Source organism: Cinclus cinclus, chromosome 5, assembly GCF_963662255.1.
Source record: "Cinclus cinclus chromosome 5, bCinCin1.1, whole genome shotgun sequence".
In the NCBI taxonomy this organism is placed as follows: Eukaryota; Metazoa; Chordata; class Aves; order Passeriformes; family Cinclidae; genus Cinclus; species Cinclus cinclus.
In genome coordinates this window covers 56,684,575-56,709,516 of record NC_085050.1, presented here as the reverse complement: position 1 = coordinate 56,709,516, position 24,942 = coordinate 56,684,575, and the positions used below count along the sequence as shown (strand labels likewise).

The window sequence follows — 24,942 nt, the reverse complement described above, 5'->3', positions numbered from 1 at the left end:
TAAAATATTGGGAAAGGAAAATTTGTCCCTCTTGAAAGTAAAAGCTCCATAGGACAAAGGCAAGTTTCTCACCAAACTTATTGCAATAATGAAAAAGCAATGAATTATCCAGGAAAACTTGTGGGATTAAAATTGCAAAATATACGGCTTTCTTGGTGTAATTATTTTGTATGCCCTGCTTATTCCTACTCAATACTACAGTGTTAGATTTCTTTAATCAATTAAACAGGTACATTCATGATGCAGAACAAATTAAGTGGAACAACTTTGGGCAGGATTTGCATGTGGATTTCTCTTGCCTTCAGCCGGCAGTGTGCTGTGCAAGTGTGCCATCAAGTGGTACAGAATGAACTCGGCAAAAAACTGATCCTCCACCGTAAAGACAGGACACCGAGTGTCCCCTGAAATGCCACCTCTTTTATCTGTGAAGAACCAGGGACAAATATTCACGTGCCACCGTAAAACTAGATGGGAAAGAGCTGTATGGCTGGAGCAGCTGGGCATGTGGCTACAGGGGCAAATGTCTATGAATTCAAAAGCATCTGAGGCTCTTGTAACAGGCTGTGTAAAAGCCTGACGTTTTTAAAGTCTGCCAAAGGCCCTAATTCCCACCCAGTGAGGTGTATGTCCCACATCACAGAACAAAGCAGCCCTTGAATGACCCTTCTGAAGAACTGGTGAGCAGCATGGCTTGTTCAGACAGATGATGCTGGTTTCAATGCAGCTCAGTTGAGCCCAGAAGGGAAACTGCGACTGCCATCTGGGACCTGCTGGTAGTGCCTGGCTGGTGAAAGACCTGCGCACCGATGTGGTGACACCAGGAGATTCTCCATCCTTGTCCTTGCACTGCTTTCAGCCGTGCTGGAGCTGATGAGTTTTGCTCAGTTTGTCTGATTGGGGTCAAAGATTAGGGATTAATTTAGGTACATAAATAAACTTTTTTGGTGATTTCTGAGCATTCCATAACCCTTCCATCACCAAACCACCTCAGCATATCAAACTGAATGCCATGTAACTATGAAAAAAAAGTTTTATTACTTTGTTTTGGGTGGTTTATTTTACATTCAGGTGATTTGAGCACATAAAAGAAAATAGCATACTCAGTAAAATCACTAGAAATTAACTGCCCCTAAATACCTTTTCAAATACAGTATTATTGGTGATTTGTCTCTGAGCATACAAGTACATTGCACAAACCCACTGTTTTCTTGGTGGGTGGTAAGATCAAGAGCATCTTTAAGCAGATCTTGTATTTTTCAGACTAGCCTGGCTTTGCTTTTACCTCATATATATATCTCACTTATGAATTACCATTGCAGTTTCCATTCGGGTGGAACTGAGCATCAAATATTACCCTATGCAGGTTTTTTTTTTTTTTTCCCCCAGTATCATCTGATGCCAATCACATCTCAGTACTGCCTGCTTCCTTCAGTGAAAAAAATTGTGTTACAGTGCAGCTCTGTAAGACAGTGTGTGGCTAGTGTTGAAGCAGACATCTGAAATAACACAATAGGAAAACACCAAGGACAAATAACAGTATGAACAATATCTGAAAGACTGGTTGGGGAGCATCCATAACTTGTGATTAGCAACACAGAGATGTATGAATCAGGACGACAATTGGTAGTTTCTTAAAAGCAAACAAAACAAACCTTTACATATCAGCTTGTTCTCACTCTGAAGAGCACTAGGACACATCCAGATTTCCTCTTTTTCACTCACTGTGAAGGCTCACACTCAGTAGTTATCTATGGTCAGCTGAGCTGGGATATCTGTCTGTATTTCTGTTCTCACCCACAGCCCACCTTCCCTGGCAAAAAGTCACGAGAGCATAAAGGAAGCTCTCATTTACCCATTGAGGACTATCTCTCACACTGGCATGGTGAAATAGCCAGGTGGTCTATTCTTTTTATTATCAATAAAACATACTGCATGCTGGTAGACCTCCTAAGCTACCAAGGAAGTGTGAGTGACAGGGAAAAGTTCCTCAGAAGACAGTGGCAAAGAATGAAAGGTGATTTATTAGGAGATGTATACCAAATTACCTGGGAAAACAAGGAAAGGAGAACTCTGCTCACTAAAATCATATATACACATCTGGAAAAGCTCATTATTAAAACGGCAGATACTCTCTCTTCACCTCAAGTGCTGTTGGAAAAGTGAATCCGCTGATGCATGGAGGCATGACTAAGACATGGAGACTTGGAAAGCAGCACATGAAAAGTAGAGATTGTGCTTTGAAGTGATTAAGGAAAGTGAACATCTGAGTTTCCCAAACTCTTCCATGATGCTGCCTTCCCCCCTCCTGTCTTGTCATGCTCGAGTGACTGCAGTGCTGGTTCATGGAAAAGCAATTCACCCTCTGCTCTTCAGCTTTTCTATTGTAAGCCACTGGCTCTATTCTCTCTTCTTTGAAAAAGCAAACCTTAAATGAGCTTTTCTATTTCCCTCAGTGTGGCTAATGTACTGCTCAGTCCTGCACAGCCAGACAAGCCCAGGCTGTTGTTTTTGGTAAAATTTGGTCTGAAGTTTGCAGCTGACAGATGTGTGTCAAATAAGAGCCATCAAAGCTGAGGGCAGTGCTAGAGGCACCATCACGTATGTACTCATGATCTAACTGTATTTGCTATAAGCCCTATGTTTAGCCTACAAAAATGAATGAAAATGCTCCAATTCATGGAAAGCAATAATGTATTATTAAACAGAAAAGCTTCCAAACATCTCTGTTTATGCGTGCAAACCTCCCTCAGGGAAAGCAGGCTGAGTTCAGTGAGACTAATGGTCTCTGTGGAATAGACAGAGCTACTGTGCAAAGGTTCAGAGGATTAGAGCTAATGGTGTTAGAAATATCAGTGGCAGAAAATAATCTCACAGCAGTAGGATGGAAGCTGCCCACGCCTCTTCATTGTCTTAAAAACTATGAAGTTGACTTAGACGACATTTTAATTGATTTACCTTTTCCTTTCATCTGCTCTTCATGTCTTCTTACTGCAACATGTAAGGCTTCTCAATTTCAACTTTTCAAATTGATTTTCTCATAATTAATTGGACAATAAAATGTAGCTTAGTAATTATTTATCAAGTATGCTCATTATACAAATACCTACAGATCTAAAATATATCTACAGTCAATGAATTTAATAAGAAAGCATCGCTGCAGATACTATAGAATTATTCTTCACTTGCACCAAGTATTTGAAAAGCAAATGTTAGAATTGTATTTGTTTTTGCAGTCACCACAGATTATTGAAATGTGTTGTAGCATCTGTTCACTGTCATCACGGACCAGTATGCAATAATTAATCCTGAAAGGTCAGTAGAACATCCCTTTCACATATCCCATGTCTCACCCATGAGCCATAAATGGACTGTTTGCATTCCCAGAGCACCTGAGGGCCAGTCATGCTTCGTGCTCCCTGGATTCTGCCATTTGATCAGACTGATACCTCGGCTGTTGTGTAGCACTGCGTCATCTTGGATTAAATTAATGGCAATAGCTAATAATTGAAAGAGCAAGTGCAAAAAGAGGAGCAATTTCACTGGTTATCACCTTGGCTTGGATGGTTCTTGTTTCCATGTTCCATTCTTTTGTCTTCCCTCTTCATTCATTTATCCATTGATCCAGAATACATTAATGTTTCACATGGACAACCAAGTAACCTAAAGTCATGTCTTGGTCTCGTTTCAGCATCCCCCACTCCTATATCCATAATTAGTGACTTATTTTGAATTATGTCAGTTCTGCCCCTCTAGCTTTTTGTTTGTTTGTTTTTTTGGTTTGTTTTTTGTTTTCATCTCTATCATGAGCCACTCAGAGGAAGGTGAAAACACTGAAATGGAAAAATTTTGGAGGTCTACAGCCATTTCTGTGATTGACTATTTTTAATTTTATAAGTGTTTGAGAGACAAAGCATTGGAAATACCTGGCCTGCAGTTATTTGTGAGTACTGTTAAAATACTCATTTCCCCAACAAGTTGGAAAGTTCAGAAGGCCATTTTATATTTGGAAAATTGAGTTATATCAACATTTAGCAGAAGTAAGCTGCAAGAACCCAAGAGCAAACATAAAGGTACATATCACTTCAGAAATCAGAAAGAAATATTCAGGAGCACTTAAGGGTAGAAATACAGGACATTTTGCTCATCTATTGACCATATAAAGTTTTAATGAAAAACCTGTGATATGATTAGGTTGTTTTCAAATATTTCAGCTTTCATAACGTACTCAGTGAATGGCTTTTTGTTTTCCCTTTTTGAAACCTTCACAGTAGGGTATTTTTGAAGGATATTTTTCCCAGTCTGATTTATCTTTGTCTCTATTTTCCTTGGTTATCTGACTGCCTGAAGAACCAATTAATCATATCTGTGTTCCTGGTCATTCATTATTCCATTTGCAAAAAGATGTAGAAAAAGCCCCAAAGAATCCAGTATTGTGTAGGTATAAATTACTCTGTATTATTGTGCAGGTCTTTCTTTTTCAACTGTGGTAAATCTCCGGGAGGAAAAAGAGATCTAACCAAGATAGTTCTGGCTTATTTCTAGCATTCTAGAAACAGAAAATATCTGGACGCTTAAGGAAGATGTATCCCATCTGATCAGGGACGTAAAGATGTAATGTTTAGTGGCAGGTTACACAATCACAAATCCACAGATTCCTTGGGCCACGTTGCTCACTAATTATGCAGTGCTTAGATGCTTTCAATTGAAAGTGAGTTTAGGTAAAAGCAGAAGTAAAGCAAAGCTCATGTGAACTGCGTGTTGCAAAACTTTACTATGCATCATACTCTGGAAAGTAAATAAAAATCAGTGGCAGTATCAGCAGGAATGCTATTACGTTTACTTATTGTGTAAACACAGAAAGAATTAATAATCTAATCCATCATTTAAGGTTTTATATGCACCCAAGCAATTGAGCCCCAGTCAAACCAGTGTCCCATCTATCACAAATATGAATAAAATACAGTCACCACTGCTTTCAACAGAAAATGTATTTCCTTCAGGCAGCCTCTGGTATCTCTCTTAGAAATCATTTTAATTGCAGTTAGGAGATTAAAAGCAATAAAAGAGAAGGTTTTCCTTCCTTCTAAACTGATATCCATTTCCATCTAGGTTTTCATCTTCTTACCAGTAAGACAAATGTTTTTGAGGTTTGATGTAAATGTGATGCAATTTCAGGAGAACTCAAAACATAAAACTTTTTTGACAGATTGTTGAATATCAGAAGCATATATATTATTCCTTATGCTTTTTCAAAAGCTGACCTGTTGGCAGAAAATGGAACAGTCACTTTCCTTACACTTAGATTTTGTCATGTACATTAGAAGACTGAAAATAAATTGGTGCAAACATCAATTTACCAATGTATGTTCATAATGTAGTCCAAGATAAACATGTTAACACAGAAAATTTTCCAAAAATTTCAGAAATTAATCATTTTCAGAAATTACAGTCACATGCAGCAAGGTGGTTTTTTCATAACTAGTTGAACATAATGCATATTTTTCCTTAAAAGTGCCATTCTAACGACTTACACATGTGATTATTTTCATCCTGTTGTGTTGGTTGACCTTGACTTTCAGTGAGGCTGCCCAAAGTGTGCTGAAGGGCTTGCTTAGGTTTTGCTCGTTTGTTGTTTTGCTAGAATTTCTCTTTGCTTAGCATAAATGACAGCTTTAACCTCAATTTAGTTATCTAAGAACTAGGCATGTTTAATGACCTTCAGTTTGACAGTGAAATGATCCACACACAGAGATAACTCTGAGTACAACTGTTCCGCGCTCACTCTGTGGTGTTCATTTCCACTTGAGCCAGTTCCTTTCATTTGTAGTGTGTTGCTCCTTTGACCACCATCAGCTTCACCTCTCTCATGCTCCATTAGCTGGCCAAGTGCAGTGCACTCTGCAGTGATTCCATAGAGTCCCCTCAATCAAAACCTGACTGAAAGGCTGCCTTTTCAGAATCAAGTATCATAACCCTAACCTAAGTCTCTGTGTGGCTCAAACAGGACTGTTTTGGCCTGCACTGCTGGGAAACATCAGCAATTTCATTTCTGGTTGGTTTATTTCCAGGCTTACTGTAGTTTTGGCATCTTTCTTAAGCATGCCTTTCTACATGTCTCTCTTTCAGAGGGCACAGACAACCCTCAGCCTCCTCCTGACCCCCTTTGTCTTTAGTTTTCCTTTTTTTGCAGGCTTAGGAATGGGGAGACTAGAATTTGCCAGTCATTGTGGAGTTAGGCTAATAAATGTCATTTATTAGTATCCACACTGATTGCTCAATTTCTCAGTATTCTTAGCCCAGCTCTCAGGGTTTTCATTTACCAAGGTCATTACACATTGTTAATTTGCTGAGGGTTTCATCCCACAAGAGCACCTATTGATTTACTGTAAGATATTAAATGGGTCAATCACATAATTTTTCATAAATAGCATACAGTTCTTTCCCTTCTTTGCCACAGAAGCCTTCCTTACTACAAAGTTCTGATGTCACTGCTGGTCATCCTCAGGATGCATCCCACCAGTATCACATTTAAATAAACTGAGCAGCCTGAAGAAATTTAATGTGAACTGGCTTATTTGGCCAGTTCTCATCTCCTGCTTCTCAAACAGGACTGCCAGCAATAAACCAAGTGGCAGTCTGCCATTTCCCTCACTCATCCAAAGGTGCTTCTCCGTATGGATGCCAGCGATCCTGAAACACATTCATTCCTTTTGATGACTTCCATACTCAGAAGTGCTGACTACCAGAGCATTTCAAAGCATCACAAGCTCTTTTAAAAATGTTGAACTATGTGTATCACAAAAGAATTCCTGGGAGCTACTACACAGATGTAACCACAAGTCCCAGAGTTCCATGGAGGGAGCCCAGAGTGCACAAAGCCCAGCAACAAGTGGGTGTGTTGTAACATGGATGTCAAATGATTGCCTCCAAAATGCTTGCTGGATTCATAAAGAGTGGATGCAAAAACTTAAAAGCATTTGCCTGTCCAGCACAGTTTTAGCCAAAAATACCTAACCTGAAAATCTGTGGGACTTTGTCAGTATAGATAAACCTTAAATTTTGCCCAATGAAACCTTGTGCCAATTCATTCATTGCCTAGCGGGTTCTAGTCAAAGATATTTACTGCATTTCCCAGTTAGTTCACATCAGGAAAAATATGTCCCCTAAGGCACCAATTTGAAAGACTTAGATGCATGCATGCTGTCTGACATGCTTCCTAATACATATTATTTCCTTTATTTCTCTAAATTTCCCTTCTTTGGACAAAAAGGAGTAATATGTTCAAAGTTCTGCCTGTGGGTCCTCTCACCTCATACAGTAATGAAGCATGAATAGGATGTCAGTGAGATTAACCTCCCTCTGTTGGATACCATGTTTTTACATGTTTTTTCTTCTTTTCTCTTTTCCTGTATTTCCTCTGCTTGTCATAATTGCAAGAGGTTCAGCAAATTCTCAGAACTTTTGCATGTGCATTTGATATATTGTTATTTTCTTGTCCCATTGTTAACATTTATAAAGTACTTTGTATTTGCAGGATTTTATTAAGGACATGGACCTGCTTCTAATCTAACTTTGCCTGCCTTGGCTTTTGGAAAAAATGTCAGGCTTCCCACACTTCACTGAGTGTTTTTCTAAAATTAAATGTGCTTGTTTTGCAAATACAAAATGTTATTGTAGAAGTGGTTTTCTCATCTTGTAGACAAATAAACCAAAGCCACACCAAATGTTCTAGAAGTTTACAATAAAACTTTTCTCTCTCATAACAGTAGATAGCTTAATTTAAAATTAGAAAATTCATGAGGCTATAGACCTGCTTCTTAATTTCAGACTAAATGCAGTACAGTCTACTGTGCATAGGGAAAGACCAGAACTAATTTTTTAGTTACATTTTTATTTTCAATTTGCAAATGTGTAAATGTGTAAAGGTATTGTTTCTGATCTCAAGAACTGCTTGCTGAGTTCAGGTGTACCCTTAAAGCCAATGCAATACATTTTCTTTTGTGGTTTTGGTTGTGGAGCATACATCAGATCACAGAGATATACTTGATCTCTGCAGACAGATTTCTGACAAGTTTTGTGAAGAACTGTAGCTATTTACATCTCCCTCTGTTTCCATAACACCTGTCAATTGTAAGCCATTCTAGAACTGTTTTAAGGTCTGTGGGGCCCAAAGTCCAGGCCCTACTTTTGAAATGTTCCTGTGGTGAGATTTGCACTTAAGACCACGAAGTTTAAACCTTGTTGTCTCTAGATGCAGTCCCCTTTTAAGCAGTTTATGCTACTTACTTTTTTCTTCTATTTGCTCCAGGTTTTTGTCTCTTCTTCACTTTCTGAGTGTTTGAATTTCTTAACCTCTTTACCTTTCTTTTTCCAGGCACTTCACTGATGGAAACATCCAAACTTTTATTCTTCTATAAAAGTTTGAGGAACAGTCTGAGCAAATTGCAGTTTGTTTCACATTGTGAATGGAGTGGAACCACCCCAGGCAGGGCTCCAAGGAGAACTGAATCCACCAAATGTGCGAGAACTTTACAAAGCAAAAAGGCAGAGCCAGGGTTATTCACCTCTGCAGCCCATGACTATTATGCTCAGCAATGGATTTTTTTATGGAAATCAGTACCTAAGATACTTTTAGGCTGGAAGGTAGACAGGCAAGAGTGATGGATTCTATTGTGGCCTGTAACACAGATCTGAATTCAGGCACTGCAGAATTGCATCATCTCCACAATAATATTATAGTGGCTTTTGCCCCAAAAAGCTACAGTGCCTTTCAGACCTCTGACATGCAGGGGGAAATGCTGTCTACCAGTCCCTTTCCATGATGTACATCATCCACACACCTGTCACACAGCCGAGGATGAAAAGGAATAGGTGTCACTTTGGTATCTTTCACTACCTTCACCTGCTTTTGGGTTGTGATATTAAGCTGGCAGTTCTGGCAGATCTTGATACTCTCTCTCTCACCACCATCTGATGTGCATAAATCATCCAGAAAGAAGTTTGCATTGGTGCATTTGTTCAAGATGCAGAGGTCCCCATCTCAGTATTCTTTTGTGTTCTTCTCAGTATTCTTGCTTGACATAAACTGAACAACGTGACTTGTTCATGCTGTTTCTAGACACATAAAGAAGTTGTTTAACCTCTTGCCAGCTTATGTATGTTCAAGATACCCAGTCTTGAAGAGATACACAACGCAACATGGTTCTCCCATTTAACTATGAGCAAGTCAAGGAAAGTACTTGGTAAGTCCATGGCTTGCTTAAAAAGAATGGGCAGAATTCATACACGGGTTAGCTTGCTGTGTGTTATAACAGTTGAAGACAAATATGAGACTTCTTCTTGCATCGCCACACAAGTAATTTTAAAAAGAATCTCTCCCCCCAAAAAATTTTCTAGAATATTTTTCTTAAACATTAAAAACTAGTGGTTTTTTTCCTTTAGTGAAAGGAAAATTGAAAACCACAGTATTGTGAAGATTAGCAGAGCTAAAACAGATAATCCTCACACCAGTCTTGCTGGCAACTCCTTCAGTAATTTTGGCAGACAAACGTGAGGCCTGCCAACAGCAGCACAAAAAAATCCAGCCAGGAAGACAGCTACAGTCCTATATATCCATGCTGGAAAAAACACATTCTGGAGCTTGCTGCCTGTGCTCTGATGCTTGCCAAACACACCCAAGGAGTGGCCACACATGTGCTGGCTTTCACAACAGAGAAAGAGAAGGAAAATAGGAAAGCTATGTGAGTCACAGCCTGAGCAGTGAGGAACATGCTGCCATTGTTTTCTTTCTTCTAGAAAGAACTAGAAAAGACTTCCTGAGAATTCAAGGCAAGGGTGCACCTATTTTGTCTAATGTACAGGAGGAGCTCTAGTCTAGATACAGACTGAACAGCCATTAAATACATTCCCTGTGTTGACTAGCAGCAGACTGACCTTCACAAAGAACACCTGATTTTCTACACAGGGTGAACTGGTCAGCTGCCAGCAAGGACAAGGAATTCCCTCAAGGCAGTGCCAAACTTCAAACCCCACAGCACCCAGTGCTTCTCAAACCCACTGTGGCCCCACTTGGCCCACCTCATCTCACCAGATCCCAGCACGGGAAGGAGGTGGTAGTGCAGGAAAAGTGGCAGAGTGTGGAAAGTGGCACCGGAGGAGATCCTGGCAGCCTTACATAGGGGGATGAGAGCAGCCCTGAGCAGGGGCTGCAGACAGACCCACATGGTAGGTCTGAGCTGAAAATGGGGGGAAACAAAGAGCAGGGCAAAGGGACAGGTTTCCCTGAAGGACTGCCAATACATGTCATAGGCAACAAGGGTGAGAAGAGGATGCTGAATGAGCCAATGATTTCTGCTGATCACCCAGGCTTCTTCAGGAGAACAGCCAAGGACCCAAAGACAGCAGAGACACCTCTGGGGACCAATGGACTGACTGAGAAAAACATCAGTGAAATGATAAGGAGACTAGTAGATACCTTTTTTGCCTCTTTTTCAGCAAAAAGACTGACTGGCCATGTGTCTCTCACAGTCTGCCTGTGTTTGGCAGATTGAGCATATGTATTATTCCACTGGAGCTTTCATGTGTTTAGCAAGACACTTATGCCCACACAGAGTGCTTTGTCAACTAGGTCAATGAAAGAGCATCTTTGATAAGTTTTATTCCATGCCCTTGGTTTCAAAAACCTGTATGCAAGCTACAGAAACCAAATCAAAGCAGTGAATTGCAAAACCTTCCTCTTCAGGTACATAAGCAGACCTGCTTTTCATTAAATCACTTTTCCTGTGTCAAAACGCAGGATACTACACACCGTAATCTGCTCCAGATGCTGAAGGAGAGAAAGGACACTACTTTTGGTCAATGTTGTTGAATCAGTATCAGCCACTAGGAGGGTCATACCCACAATGGAGCATTCCCTGCTCCTTCCAACTCCCTCCAACCCCTTAACTATGGAAACACCTTAATAACAAGGTGGTGATTTCAGACATGAGGGGGCAAACCTGCAAGGAACCACCTACCCTATAAGCAGCAAAGTTAGACCAGGTCAGGCAGGTGAGTTTCCACCCAGTATTTCAAGAAGGGACAGGTAAAGGGATCTGTCCATCAATGCAGATCCCAGGGAGAAGCTGTTTCCCCTCCCACAGCAAGGTCCCAGCCCCTCAGTTCATTCAAAATGGCTACAGCTCAGCAGCTGGAGGAGATGTGGACTTGTGGAGCTCCGGCCAAGACCTGCTTTCCAAAATGTGCCCACTGGCCTTTCAAAATGAGTCCAACATTCTCTGAATACCAGTAAGCCACAAGGTTCTCCATGGGCTGTTCTGTGTTCTGCCTTGCTCAGATGATGTGAAGCACTATCTGTTTCCTGTGGTTCTTAGGTTTTCCACAAAGGAGGGAGGCTTTTTGGTCCTGTAGGCAGGAGTGCCTGGGATCCGGGCCCCTCTGATGGCACTGATGTAAGGCAGAAGGGGAGGCTCCCGCACCACCAAGGCAGTGCCCTTGGGAGCGTAGGCTCGGAGCAGCAATTCCTCTTCCGCGTGAGCCGTCACTGCCACCCAGCCTGCACAGCCAGAGAGAATACGGACAGTGAGGAAAACAAGTCCCTAGGATCAAAACAAGCTTCTCACACAAACTACTGCTTCCCAGAGTGGCTAAAAATCTGAGCTGCCCTCATGTGGTTACTTGAGAAACCAAGCTCAAAGGTCATATCCCTTTCCCAACAGAAGCCAGCACCTAAATCCACTCTTCTCAGACACAGCTCTTTCCCAGTAAACTTCAGAGGGGTGGTGGGAACTACCAAAAACACAAGAATGAAGCTTTCCAATCAACAGCCCTTTCACTTTCACCTGGAGAGCTGACAGTGTCACAGCCATTCCTGATGCTGTAGAACCTGTATAGCAGCCAGAGCACAAAGTATTCCAATGCTGCCATCCTGTACAAGCATGGCTGTCAACCTCCATTCCTGGAGGCTGCCACACTCCAGCTGGACAAAGTCATAGCTGCTATGATTTTGACAGTCCTGCTCTGAGCAGGAAATACAGCTTCACCCCTTCAGAGGTCTCTTTCCATCAATGTTTCTAGAATGCAGACCCTATAAAGCAAACTGATGAAGAAATATTAAATTACCTGCAGAGGAAAGTTTGATATCTGCAACTGCCTCAGTGGTACCAATTCCTCTCAGTGTAATGTCCTGAGGGACAAGTGGAGGGAACTCTTTCATTCTCTCTTCCCCACCCATGGGAACCTAAGATTAAAACACAGGGATATTATTTAACACACAAGACATAGCATTCCTACTTCAAACTGGCAAGCAAGGCACAAGGGAGAATAAAGATATTAAATATTTGTTAGCCAATTAAGAGCTGATTTGAATAACCTCCAGGAGTTCTCAGGTTTGCCAGAACAGAGTCAGGATCACATCCAGAGGAAGCATGTGGGAGGTAAGCAAAGATGGAGTGCCCACTGCAGGATGCAGCTGGTGGATCAGGCCAGCTGCCCTGATGTGAGTGACAGCACTTGTTCTCCAGGCTCACAGGAATGGAAATACCAGGACAGGGACAGCTCACCACATCTCCCATCAATCTGCAAGTGCTACAGACAACATCACCATACCAAGGAAGAAGTCAGACCACCAAGAGATTAAGATATGTGCAGAAGATCCAGCAGGTGAAGAATAACAAAAGTAAATTTTTCAGCTGCAATCTGTTCTGAAACCCCAGTCTGCAGGTTTGCCATGGAAAATACCTCCATTGCTGCCTGCACTGTTCAAGAATAGCCATGTAAGCAGAGCACTGCACATCTTATCAGCCTTAATGCTAGAAACAGAAACTACTAGAAACACATCTTGAGTGCTCTCTCCTAACACACCTCAGCCATGCAATCTGTGCAAGACTGCTCCACACTGCATATCTCCACTCACCCACTGCTCAAGTCCCAAACTCCTGATACCTGCGGATATTCCCTGTCAGTTGTGCCCCAGAAAGGGGTCCTGCCTACCTGCAACCACAAGCTCCTCCCAGCACCTCCCCTTACCTTTAGGAACTCTTGGGCTGCGTGCTTCTCATAGACAGCATCTGCATTATTCAGTGTAGTAACCTGGACTGGCAAGAGGTTAGAAGCCAAGACAGAAAACCAGGCAGGCTTTTCTCCCTGAAATAAATACCAAATGGATGTTAATTATGCTAACAGAAAAGCAGCCCTGAATTTGTCTCTCCTGCATGTTGAAAACCTGTCTGCTTGATGCCCCCTTCCTGTCCGAGAGATCCTTGCCTCTGCTGATGACAGCAGCCAGGGTTTATATAAAATGGGATTTGAAATTCCAGAAGACCCACAGCTTCACCATTCTGCCTCAAAGCAACCCCAATGCCATATTTACTGCCAGCACAGCTGCTTAGCTCAGGTAAATCATCCAAGAGAGAGCTTTGCTCTCATTTAATTCACAAGAACAAACTCAGTGGGGTTATTCAGCGGAAGAGGTGATGGACATCTGGTCTGGTGCTGCTTCTCCTATCACTCTACATTTCCAACACACAGCACTCATTCAACAGTGTTTGGCTCCAGCTGCTCTCAAGCTGTGCAAAGCTGGCGGAGCAGTTTCAGCAGGTACTCACCACATTTGAAGGAAGAGCAAACAAGGTCAGAGAGGGGAGAAACCTCTCCAAACACTACCAGCAGCCAGAAATAAGTGCAGGAATTCCTTCAAAGGTCTAAGCTGAGGCAGGAGCTTCTGTCAAGATCTGAGAACAACAGTCCTCCAAGATCTCAGGAGAATAAGATGCACAAGACTGATAAATCGATGTGTGCTCCTGCCATACTGATACATTTTTTACTTTATACAATCCTGCCCCCTCCACCTTTCTGGTTTTCCTCCAGCAGGTAGAGAGTGTCCTTAGCAAAGTACCAATTCAACATTTCTGTGGTGATCTTGGAAAGCAGACTGAAACAAAGGAATAGCCATACACACCCCTAAAACAGGGCAAGCTACTGGGGAAATGATCGAAGACTTACGATGATGTCTAATATTATGAAAGAAACTGCTCCTTACAGAGAAATCATCATGGGTGGTCAGCTCCACACTGTTCAATAAAGGTGTATGGCATGGCATTTTTAATAAATGGAAGAAATTATTGGCGGGGCAGGACACACAGCACATTTGAAAAGTATTTTTTACAGAAACTAAAATACCCGTGCAAGTAATTGCTTCCTTGGGCAAGTTCTTCAGAGGTCTTCCAGGAAAGAAAAATGCCTATGCTCTTCTCTCTTGGCAGACAGCTTTCAAAAACACAGAAACGAGGAAACCCACCTATTTCCCCAGTTAATTCTGACATTCTCCTCCCTCCTTCATGCCTCTTTATATGTCATGGGAAGCACACTAAATTGAAGATCTTTGTCAGCATTCAAAAGCAGTTCCCATTATACACTAAGTAGCACTGCATGCTGGTAACAAGTAAAAAACCTTTCAATTACCCATCCCAAGGCATTCTGACTTCATGCAGTGATTCAGTAACTGATTTATCATCTCCAAAACAGTAATGAAAGGGTCTGGGAAAGCTACTCATAAAGTCTTTTATGGCTGGTACTACTGTAAGAGATTAAGCAGCTGCTCCCAAAATCTTTTCTTCCCTTACCTCTAAGTAGTCTATACGTCCCAAGGCTGCTAAAAACAAGACCATTCCAGGCTTGAGAATGAAGGTCCGTGGAACAATTGCATGTGATGGCAAAACCAGCTTTACTTCCTTCTCTGTTAGGAGATTCAAAACCTGCAAAATAAGTTGTCACAACTCATCCAGATGTTTCAATGGGAACAATGAAGTTAGTATTGGCAATATATGATAGAGGATAAAGACCTTGCAAGTAAAGCAATATCAAGAACATCTGACACAACAGTTCAATTCTGGTCCACAGAGTCAGCAAGAAACAGGAACATTTTCCCCTGCCAAAATCTGCCACAGACAATCTGCTTGTCCTCCACTCAGACTGAACACTGACTACAGGAACAAAATTTAATCTGAAACTTTGATCAGAAATAGCAGCAAATCCAGAAGAAGAGAAGAAGACAAAAAATCTCAAGTTACCAAACCAGGTCTCTAAACTGATGCCAGTCTTTACAGTGGCTATCAGAGACCTAAGAGCAGGTTAGTAAAGCAGGTTACAGTCTGACAAATACATCACTAGAAAACCAGGAGTCTTCTAGTGTTTGTGAAAGCAGCACCTGCACTTGCGCTGTAGAAAGCTGAAGCACAGTCCTTGCGCTTTATTCCCTTTGGAACCTTCCTGTCTCCCTGTACTATTCAATCTTCTCCAAAAGATGACCTGCAGTTCCACATGGGTATTAAAAAGACCAAAAATCAAAACATGCCTGTTTTAGACATGTCCACTTTGTCAGCACTGGCTTCAGTAGAGCATTGCCCTACTGACAAAGGCTTGATGTACTGGAGCCAGTGGCAGCAACACTGTAGACCCTCCTAGTTTCAGGAGAGTGCTTTCTCTTAAGATGTGGTTTGGTCATAAAACTCTGGTTATTGTTCTATGCTCCACCTTTTCCGGTAGGCTGGGAGAGCTAAAGAAGTGCCAGCTTCATTGGGTGATGCTGGTGTGAACTTCTTAAGAGCACTCTTGTCTACTTCCCTCTGTTCAGAGGTTGTGGAAGCTTGGTGATGCAGTCCTGCAGCTCCTCTGCAAGGCTGGCAGTATTGCACTACTCAGAAATGTAACAGCATTACCACATGAACCCCTCCCAGTAAATACAAAACTTATCTTAATACAATTCCCAAACTAAGAGAATCCTAATGCCAGGATTACAACAGAAACAGTCTCCCACAGGCACAGCTAAGGCAGAACAGTCCTCCCAAACCCTGCCACTCTGAAACACAGCACCACGGAGTACCTACACAATCCTCCTTTACAATTCCTGGAGTGTCAAAACACCACCGAGCATCCTTCACTTCATTGTGAGTGAACTCCTCCCTCTCCTCATGCTTCTTAGGGGGATCTCTAGGATCTTCATCCATGCTGTAGGAGAGCAGGTCAGGGTCAAAGTCAATCTCAGCGCTAGACTTCTGCTGTTGAAATGTTCTTCCAACTCTTCCTGGATTGAAATGAAAGGTTTTCCTGGTAATTTGCTTATTAACTTGCTTTCCTTCAATCAAATATCTGCCACTTTCATGGCTTAAAAGTGATGCACATCAGTAATAAAAAGGTCATAAAGACTCTATGTGGATAGAAACTTGTATGTTCAAAAGTCAAAATTATAAGAAAACCCTTCTATAAGTCTTGCTTAGCACTCCTCATGCCCCCCAAAATCTCAGCAGGGACCAGATCACAGACACTTTGTTATTTCCAATCTATAGTAAAGCAGGCTGCCTTCTTTTTTCAGACTGCCAAACACAGAATTATCTGAAAAAACAAGCTATCTTCTGGTAACCCCCTCTTTTGAATACATACTAAAATGATGTACAACCCCTGTAGCCTGCAGCCTAAATGTGATTATTTCAAATTAAATTTATTTTCTTTATTTGGGAACAAGCGATGGCCCATACTGCAATATCACTGAAAACTACGAAGCTAACAGAATTTACCAGCCTCATTCAGACAGGACATGCATTGCACAGAGGAACTCTTTGCTACTACAGCAGCTGACAGATATTCAGAAGTACTAATGATGCTGCTTGTGGATAAGATAGAGATCTTGCCCCCATTAATCTGGGAGCAAACACTGGTCAAAATAACTTAACCTTTGTGTAATGCAGTGTTTTCATTAGGGGCAGAAAAGTAACACCTTTACTCACCCACTAGGTAACCTTGCTTTTTAAGCTGATTAAGGTGCTTTTTTTCTTCAGTGCTTAGCTCATCTTCTGTTTTTGTTGCCTCTTCTTTTAGCCTCTCCTGCCTTCGGAATATCCTGTCACATGTAGGGTTAATAATTGGAAATTTCAACAGGTTCAGTGTTGTTCCTGGAAAAACAAACAGAAGGCACTTTTGCATCTCTGACTACCTGATAAATCTCAGCTCTGAGAAACAAACAAAAAAGAAAACTGCTTCTCTAACTTTTTGGTGAAACCCAGTTAACACAAAAGTCAGAGGTAGAGATACAGCTGCTCCCATAAAGTACTAGCATCCCTACTTGGAGAAGCAAAAAAAAGCCGTTCATCTGCTTAAGATCTGTTCTCACCTACAGTTTGAATAAAAGGGTCTCAAAGCCGAGCGCTGCTAAGGCTGACTTAGTACACCCCAAACAAGTCTCAACTCCACAGACAGCTTGATTTGGCCTTACAGGTGCTCACCACTCCACTTCCCAGCCTCTCCAGACTGGAGGGCACCTCTAATGGACAGGGCAAGGCACATACATCAGGTGCCATCCTAACTGGCAGAGATGCACACAGACTCACTCTGGTTTACTGAGCCTCTGAGCGCGGAAGGGTGCACAGCACCCTCAGCACTCATGCATCCCACTCCTGCTGCCCCGAGGAATCACAGAATCAATTAGGTTGGAAAAGACCTCTGAAATCATCACTACGTCGACTAGACCACGGCACTGAATGCCACATTCAGATACAGTGACTCCACGACTCCATCGTCTCCCTAGTCCATTCCAATGGCTAGTCACCCTTTTGGTGAAGAAATTCCTGCTAACGTCCAATTTAAAACTGCCCTGGTGCATCTTAAGGCCATGTCCCCTTCTCCTGTCACTGGCTGCTCAGAGTAGCCACCTTTGATTCCCACGTGGCTGTAACTTCTTTCGGGCAGATGCAGAGTGATTAAAGTCTCCCAAATCTTCTTATCTGTATTAAACACTTCAGCCATTCCTCACAAATGACAATTAGAAGCACAGCACACCTCTGGAGTTTGCTGCCTACCACAGAGGTGCTCAGGGAGGCAGATATCCCTTTGGCAACAGGCTCTCCTGCTGCAGGGGTGGCCACGAGCAGTCCAGAGGTCCACAACTCACTTTTTTCTGCACACCCCACATCCCCCATTACCCGTGCTACAATGGGCCAAGCAGCGCTCTGACCTGGCCACGGGGACACAGTGGCCCTGTCGATGATGTCGGGGGCGCGGGACTTGCAGTAGTCGGAGCGCAGCAGAGCGTTGAAGAGCGTGGACTTGCCGGAGTTGGTGGCGCCCAACAGGTAGACATCGCCGGCGCACTTCCAGGAGCGTTGCAGCCGGCTGACCAGCCCCTCCATGCCGTAGCCGGTTTTGGCGCTCACCAGGCGGATGTCCACCAGCGCGGCTCCTCGCAGCCCGACCCGGGCACAGGCCGCCGCCACCCGCTGCCGCAGCCGCCCCAGGTGCCCGCGGCAGTCTGCGGGCAGCAGGTCCACCTTGTTGCCCACCACCAGCACGCCCGCGACGGGCACGTCGGGGCCCAGCAGCGCCGGCAGCTGCGGCAGCACCGGGTCGGGCAGCTCCATCACGTCGAGCACGTAGAGCAGCAGCGGCCCGCGGCCGTGGCGCGGCGGGCGGCGCAGGGCCGCGCTCACCACGCGGCGGTGCTCGTCGGGCGGCAGCCGCAGCCGCAGGGCGCTCCCGTAGTGCGCCAGCGCCCAGCACCGCTGGCACACGGCGCCGCGCAGCCCCGCGGGGCCCTCGCACAGGAGGCTGCGGTACTTCTCGGCCGGCACGAAGCCCGGCGCGCCGCCGTCCCCGCACTGCAGCTCGGCCCCGCAGCCCGAGCAGCTCACCCCGCTCGGCGGCACCGACGGGTCGGACATGCTCGGCGGCACCGCCGCCGCGCTCCGCGCCCGCCGCTCCCGCCGCGGCTTCAGCTCCCGCTCCCGGCGTAGCGCTACCGCCGCCGCCCTCTCAGCCGGGTCCGGCTCGTACTCGAGGAAGACGAAGCGCTCCTGCTCCTCGCCACCGCCCGCCGCCGCCGTCCCACATGGCCGCAGCAGGGTGCGGGGCCGGGCGCGGGCCAGGAGCGCGGAGCCCAGGCGGAGCATGACGGACCCGAAGGGACCGCCGCCACCGCGCCGCGGGGCGCGCGCACCTGACGTCACCGAGCGCGCGGGGGCCTCGCAGGCGACGCGAGGGTGACGTCACGAGCGGCGCAGGCGCAGTCCCGCCGCCGTTCGCCCGCGCTCCGCCGCGTTCCTTCTCGCCCCTCTCGCCTTTCTCTCGCTCGGCCGCCGCCCGCGGCTCCTCCCGCCGCCACCATGTACGACGCGGACGAAGGTGAGGGGTTTTCTCTTTCTCCTCGCCTTTTCCTTCCGCCCGTCCCGGCCAGGGGTGGCGCTGGGCACGCCGGGGCCCGCGGGAGGCGGGAGATGGGGGGATGCTGTGGGATCTCCCGCGGGAGCCGGGGTGCCGGAGGGTCCCCGACATCGCGGTGGCCGGGGTTTAGCTCACACGTTGTGCTTCCCCACAGATATGCAATATGATGAAGACGATGATGAAATCACCCCTGACCTGTGGCAAGAGGCCTGCTGGATTGTTATTAGGTGACCTGCTAAAACTCGCTGTCCTTATCCCTTCAACACCTGTGCTCTCTCGGTCTTGCAGGTGGCATCCAGCTTGCTCCCGGGAACACGTCTGGGAGCTGAGGGCTTGGTTGTGCTAAACTGTGTGTTGCAGCACGTTCAGAGCAGGAGGGCTTTTAGCAGAGAGAAAGGGTTGTCAGCAGGAATTAAGAAGCTCTGCTGACCCCCAGCACAGACTTGTTACAATGAAGAAAGAGGTGTTTTTGGTTCTATGCCAAGCACATGGTTTTTCCCGCTAATCTCACAGCTGATGCTGGCATTAAAGAAGTCAGTACTTGGTTATTTTCATAATTTTGGTGGTGGTGGTTTTTCCTTGGAAAACATGAGTGTCCAGGCTGTGTCTGTGGCAGGAACAGAGGGGATTCAAGCTAAAAGTTCTGAGTACTATTACTTGGACTTGGGGGCATGTTCCTTCCTAGTTTACTGCAGATTGGAAAATGAGTTAAAGCAGAATAATTTAAGAGATGTTGTTGAAAACTTGAGCTGAAGCTGCTTACTGTGAGGTTTTTCATCACATTTCTCTTCCAATTTAAGGGAAATGGAAGGCACTGACTGTGCACACAGTCATGTCTTAGCCAAGTGGTGGCAGCAGGTCTGTCACTCTAAAGTGTCTGTGTCTTCAGGCAGGGAGAGAATTGTTAAACATTTGTGAGAAGCATCTGTGTTTGAAACTCATGCCTTGGGTTAAATGAACGTGTTTGATTCTGCACTGTATTTCGTGGCTTTTGGAGTTTTGGCAATAAATGTATCCTAAGTTCATTGATATGTGAAGTACATGAATTAAAATAAGATTTCTTATTACCCTTTATTTTTTTTTAGCTCCTATTTTGATGAAAAGGGTTTAGTCCGACAACAGTTGGATTCCTTTGATGAATTTATTCAGATGTCTGTGCAGAGAATTGTTGAAGATGCTCCACCAATCGATTTACAAGCTGAAGCCCAGCATGCCTCAGGAGAAGTGGAAGAGCCAGTAAGTGGAGAACCTTGGCAGAGATTATGTATTTTTACATTTCAAAGTAATTTTACATTACTCAACCCCGTCCTGCTGTTTGAGTTGAGAAGTGACCAAGAACAAGTGGCTGCTGTAGCTCATATTGTGAGTTCCTCTGCAAAACTGCAAGGACAGAGATTTAGTACAGCATGTCAGGTAGCCAAAAGCAAGCTGTGTTTTGATGAGATTTTGATTTTTCAGAAGCTTTACCATGGCAAGAAAGGTTTTTGGCTAAAAGCTTCTCTCTTAGCTTTGACTCAAGTTAGGTCCAGGTTTTCAAAGGGTGATGCTGTTCATCTGCTTCCTTGGCACCATGTTCCAAAGAGGACAGATTGCCTCAAATCTCTTCCCCGTGATGGCTCCTCTACAATGAGTGTGCACCTTCTGCAGTGGCTTTGGTGCTTTCACCTGTGTCCCTTGTGTAGGCTGATCCCTGTTCCATAAGTGCAAGTGGTGATTTGCCTTGCTGTCAGTCACTACCTTGATGCTACCCCCTAGACATTTAAAGGAACTTTAGTTCAACATCAGAGTACTGAATTTGTTACATGGTTTTCCTGTTCCTTCGCATTTTTTGTAGGCAAACAACTGTCCTGTAGAGAATAGCTGAGATGTCTTTTGGTTTCTTTGCCAGGCAAACAGTTCATAAACATTTAGCTCACTAATTCTTAATCTTTCTTCTGTTATTCTTTATATATTATGGCAGAATTCTCAACTTGTGCATTTCTGTAGCTAATGTTTGTGCTGTGTCTGGTCACGGTTCAGGTCACAAGCATTTGTGACTGGTTTGTGCTGGGCTTCTTTTTGCCCAAAAGCTATTATTTTACTTTCTCAGGTCACAGAGGTTAGTATCTTATTCTCGTTTATTAAATTAAAGTTTTTAGGAATAGGTTTAGAGATGAGAAAACTTGCTTCTTCCTTCAGAGTCACTTGCAGGCAATCTCTCACCACATTTGAAGATGGTGGACTGATTTAAGGAAACTGTATATTGAGAAAAACTTGATTTTTTTTTTTTGTTTCTGTCTCCCTCTGCTTCTCAGCCTCAAATTTTGAAGGCAGTTTAGAGCACTTGAGAGGGTTTAGCAACCATACTCAGAGGTAAGAGTGATGGTAGAGATGAGAGCTTGGGAAATGGTACTATATGCGGCTGTTGCTGCAAATCTAGGAAAAGGTGTTTCTTCATGTAAGGATTGAGATCTTTTTTGACCTACAAAACATTTGCCAACAAGGGTCTACCACCTCTTGTAGGGAGCTTTTGTGCATTTTAAAAATCAGATTGTTTTCCAAAAACTCAAGTCTTACTTTGTGTTCTTGTCCTATAGAGTCTTCTTAGGAGCCAGTGTTACCCAACTTGCTGTGTTTTCATCTATTGGTAGTGACTGTTCTTCTGCAGTGACAGTTCTGGTTGCTAATAGGAGAGATGTTTCTTCCATTACAAGTAAATATATTCTTGTTTTCCAGCCCCGGTATCTGTTGAAGTTTGAACAAATCTATCTCTCCAAACCTACGCATTGGGAAAGAGATGGAGCACCCTCACCCATGATGCCAAATGAAGCCAGACTGAGAAACCTTACGTAAGAGCCAACTCTGTGGTGGATAAACATAAGAAAGAACTGCCTATACCTTATTAATTCATAGCCTTTTACAACATAGTAGTGCCTTGAAAATGCAATAATTACTGCTTCATATAAACTTCTATGTCTAGTTGTTAAATGCAGATGGTGATTGATGATTTGGTAATAATGCTTAATACAGTGGTGAGTGCTTGAATAACTGCCTTCATTACTAGGGCTGTACAGAAAGGTATTAACTGACAGATGACACAGTGGTGTTTTTATTCTATAGGTATTCTGCCCCTTTGTATGTGGATATAACTAAAACGGTTATTAAAGAAGGGGAGGACCAGTTGCAGACCCAGCATCAGAAAACCTTTATAGGAAAAATTCCTATCATGTTGCGTTCCACATACTGTTTGCTAAATGGCTTAACTGACCGTGATCTTTGTGAGCTGAATGAGTGCCCACTTGATCCTGGTGGCTACTTCATCATTAATGGATCAGAAAAGGTAAGGGATATACTTTATACAGCCATCCTTACTGACAATGGGAAGTTCTGTTACTTGTTTCCATGTGTTTTGCCAGGAGAACAAACACTTAATTCAGTGTACCAGAGATGCTGTGAGTACCTGATCTTGCAGGATGGGCTTTGAGTCACGTGTTAGGGCTTTCTCAAGCCACCTTTTCTTCTTTGAGGCACATTTACCATCTTCAGTTCTTCCCTTCTTCAGTTTTGTGAACTGCGTATTTGCATTTTTCTTCTTGGGGGGGAAAAAAAAAATCTTTGATTGTTGAGCTGGCATTTCAATTTGCCTGTGTAGTGCGTTGGCCTTGGAACAGCAGATAGTGAAATGGTTTCTTTATCAGTATGTGAAATGTTTCGGTACAGCCAGCAGGTGTGGGAAGTAATAACGGACAACAGTGTTCCCTGAGTCTCTTGTTTTGGCTATTCCATCTTAACTAGCTGTGTATTTTGTTTAAATGTGTAATTTTAAAACAGAGAGTTTAGCCAGTTGACTTAATGATGTGCTTTGCTCTGAAGTTAAGGCACCTGAAGGAATAGTAGAAGCAGTGTGAGTGTTGCTTTCAGTATTCTGTTTTGTCAGTTATTTACTGGCGTTTTTGTTTCTAACACAGGTTCTGATTGCTCAGGAGAAAATGGCTACAAACACAGTGTATGTGTTTGCAAAGAAAGATTCAAAATATGCCTACACAGGAGAGTGTAGATCTTGTCTGGAAAATTCCTCTCGACCAACAAGTACTATATGGGTCAGCATGCTGGCCAGAGGTGGACAGGTATGGCTAGGCAGTAATAACACCAGAGATTGATTTAGGAGTTTTCCTACTGTCCTGTCTCTTTGTGTCATTTGCTTTTGGGATTTTGAGAAGAAACTTCTTCTGATGTTAAGTTGTAAAGAAGATACATGAAAATTTGCTTTTTATACATTATGCCTGTATCTATGATAAATTACTTGAGGATTGAAATGCAGACTCAGTTTTTGGCAGGTTTTAGGCCAAGGCTAGAAATAAATTTTTAATTACTGTACATGAGTTTTTAGAAAGTTCAGACAAGCTGTGTCCAGTGTTTTCACTAAGAATAAATCGAGGAGCAGGGGCCTTCTCTTTGCTGATGGCCAAGCTAGTGTTGAGAAGTATTTTGCAGACCACATATTATTTCATATTTAACATGTAATTGTGCCATCTGTGAGGAGAAATAAGTGCTACTTGTAACTTCTAAAACAAAATATGTCAGTAGTCATTCAGTTTTGCACTGCTGTTTTGAAAATTTCCAAGAGCAACTTAAATAGAAGCTTTGCAATATTCTCATTCGTTATGTCTGCATTTCCTCTGCATCCCACAGCATTTCCTTCTGGAGAAGGGGAGCAACTACTTGAATATTCACTTGCACAGTGGGTTAGAAAAGCTGAGTTTAAGCCTGACAGAAGGAACTCTGAAGGTGGATAGGGTTGCTGTTGTCACTAAGGGAGAGAAATTATGCATATGGTGTACAAGTAGTATTTATATTCTTTTGTATCAGCAAAAGCCTCACAAGTTTTCACAGACTTCTAAAGCTTGAAGTGTTTTTAAAATAAAAATTCATTGCTGGAGTAAGGTTGCAGAGTAACTCCTTAGATGGCCTGCTGAGAAGCCATGTTTTCCTGTGGTGCTTGAATAAATATATTTGTGTCGTGTTGTGTAATCCAAATCCAGAGAAAGACTTTTACTTAAAGGCAGGGTGATTTTAGAGACTTTTATTGAAAGGCAGGATGACTTAAGCCTTACCTGTGCTTTCCCCCATCTGTGCAGGGTGCAAAGAAGAGTGCCATTGGTCAGCGCATTGTAGCAACTCTGCCATATATCAAACAAGAGGTCCCCATCATCATTGTCTTCCGTGCACTCGGCTTTGTGTCCGACAGGGACATTCTAGAGCACATCATATATGATTTTGAAGACCCAGAAATGATGGAAATGGTAATATATATTAAATTATTTTGTGTTCTCGTGTTTTGTGGTGTGTTGGTGTGTGTAGTCATCACTTGAAGCATTGTTCGTTTTTCCAGCTGTAATTTACTTATTATTTTTGTGGGTTCTGTATTAGAAATCTTGCAAGTTCTCTGCCTGAATCTAATGAATACGTTAAGGAGACAGAGCATAGTGGGAATTTTGAAGAGCTAACAGGTATTTAGAGAGTTAGGGTCTTCTCCTGCTGTTGTTGACTTTAATTGTAAAATCTTGATTATACCTGAAACAGCATCAGACCTGGAATGAACTTGAACGAGAACTGTTTTCTGAAGTTTAAACTATTTTTTGTGTTCTTCCTGCATGCTTCATTGCTGTTTTCTAGTACCAGAAAGACCTGGATCAATAATTAGCAGATCCTGAAAAGAATCATAAACAAGCTACTGTGTAGTTTCCTTCAGCCCCA

General features: G+C 43.4%; 2 protein-coding genes across 2 annotated transcripts in view; one reads left to right on the top strand and one right to left on the bottom strand.

The window, feature by feature from the left end:
* Nucleotides 1-10,621: 10,621 nt before the first annotated feature.
* On the bottom strand, nucleotides 10,622-18,935 carry NOA1 (nitric oxide associated 1). Its single transcript, XM_062493850.1, has 7 exons — nucleotides 18,005-18,935; nucleotides 16,782-16,946; nucleotides 15,885-16,081; nucleotides 14,622-14,753; nucleotides 13,027-13,143; nucleotides 12,121-12,238; nucleotides 10,622-11,554 (listed from the first exon to the last, which is right to left on the bottom strand). The coding sequence occupies exons 1-7, from the start codon at nucleotides 18,933-18,935 to the stop codon at nucleotides 11,349-11,351; spliced, it is 1,866 nt and encodes a 621-aa protein (XP_062349834.1). The 3' UTR covers nucleotides 10,622-11,348.
* A 133-nt stretch (nucleotides 18,936-19,068) lies between these two features.
* POLR2B (RNA polymerase II subunit B) overlaps nucleotides 19,069-24,942 on the top strand; it is a 16,466-nt gene continuing 10,592 nt past the window's right edge. The window contains exons 1-7 of the mRNA XM_062493016.1: nucleotides 19,069-19,167; nucleotides 19,361-19,433; nucleotides 20,292-20,442; nucleotides 21,922-22,034; nucleotides 22,306-22,525; nucleotides 23,154-23,312; nucleotides 24,324-24,488. Of these exons, the coding sequence (XP_062349000.1) occupies nucleotides 19,149-19,167; nucleotides 19,361-19,433; nucleotides 20,292-20,442; nucleotides 21,922-22,034; nucleotides 22,306-22,525; nucleotides 23,154-23,312; nucleotides 24,324-24,488 (900 nt within the window). The 5' untranslated portion in view covers nucleotides 19,069-19,148. The remainder of the gene's footprint in view (nucleotides 19,168-19,360; nucleotides 19,434-20,291; nucleotides 20,443-21,921; nucleotides 22,035-22,305; nucleotides 22,526-23,153; nucleotides 23,313-24,323; nucleotides 24,489-24,942) is intronic.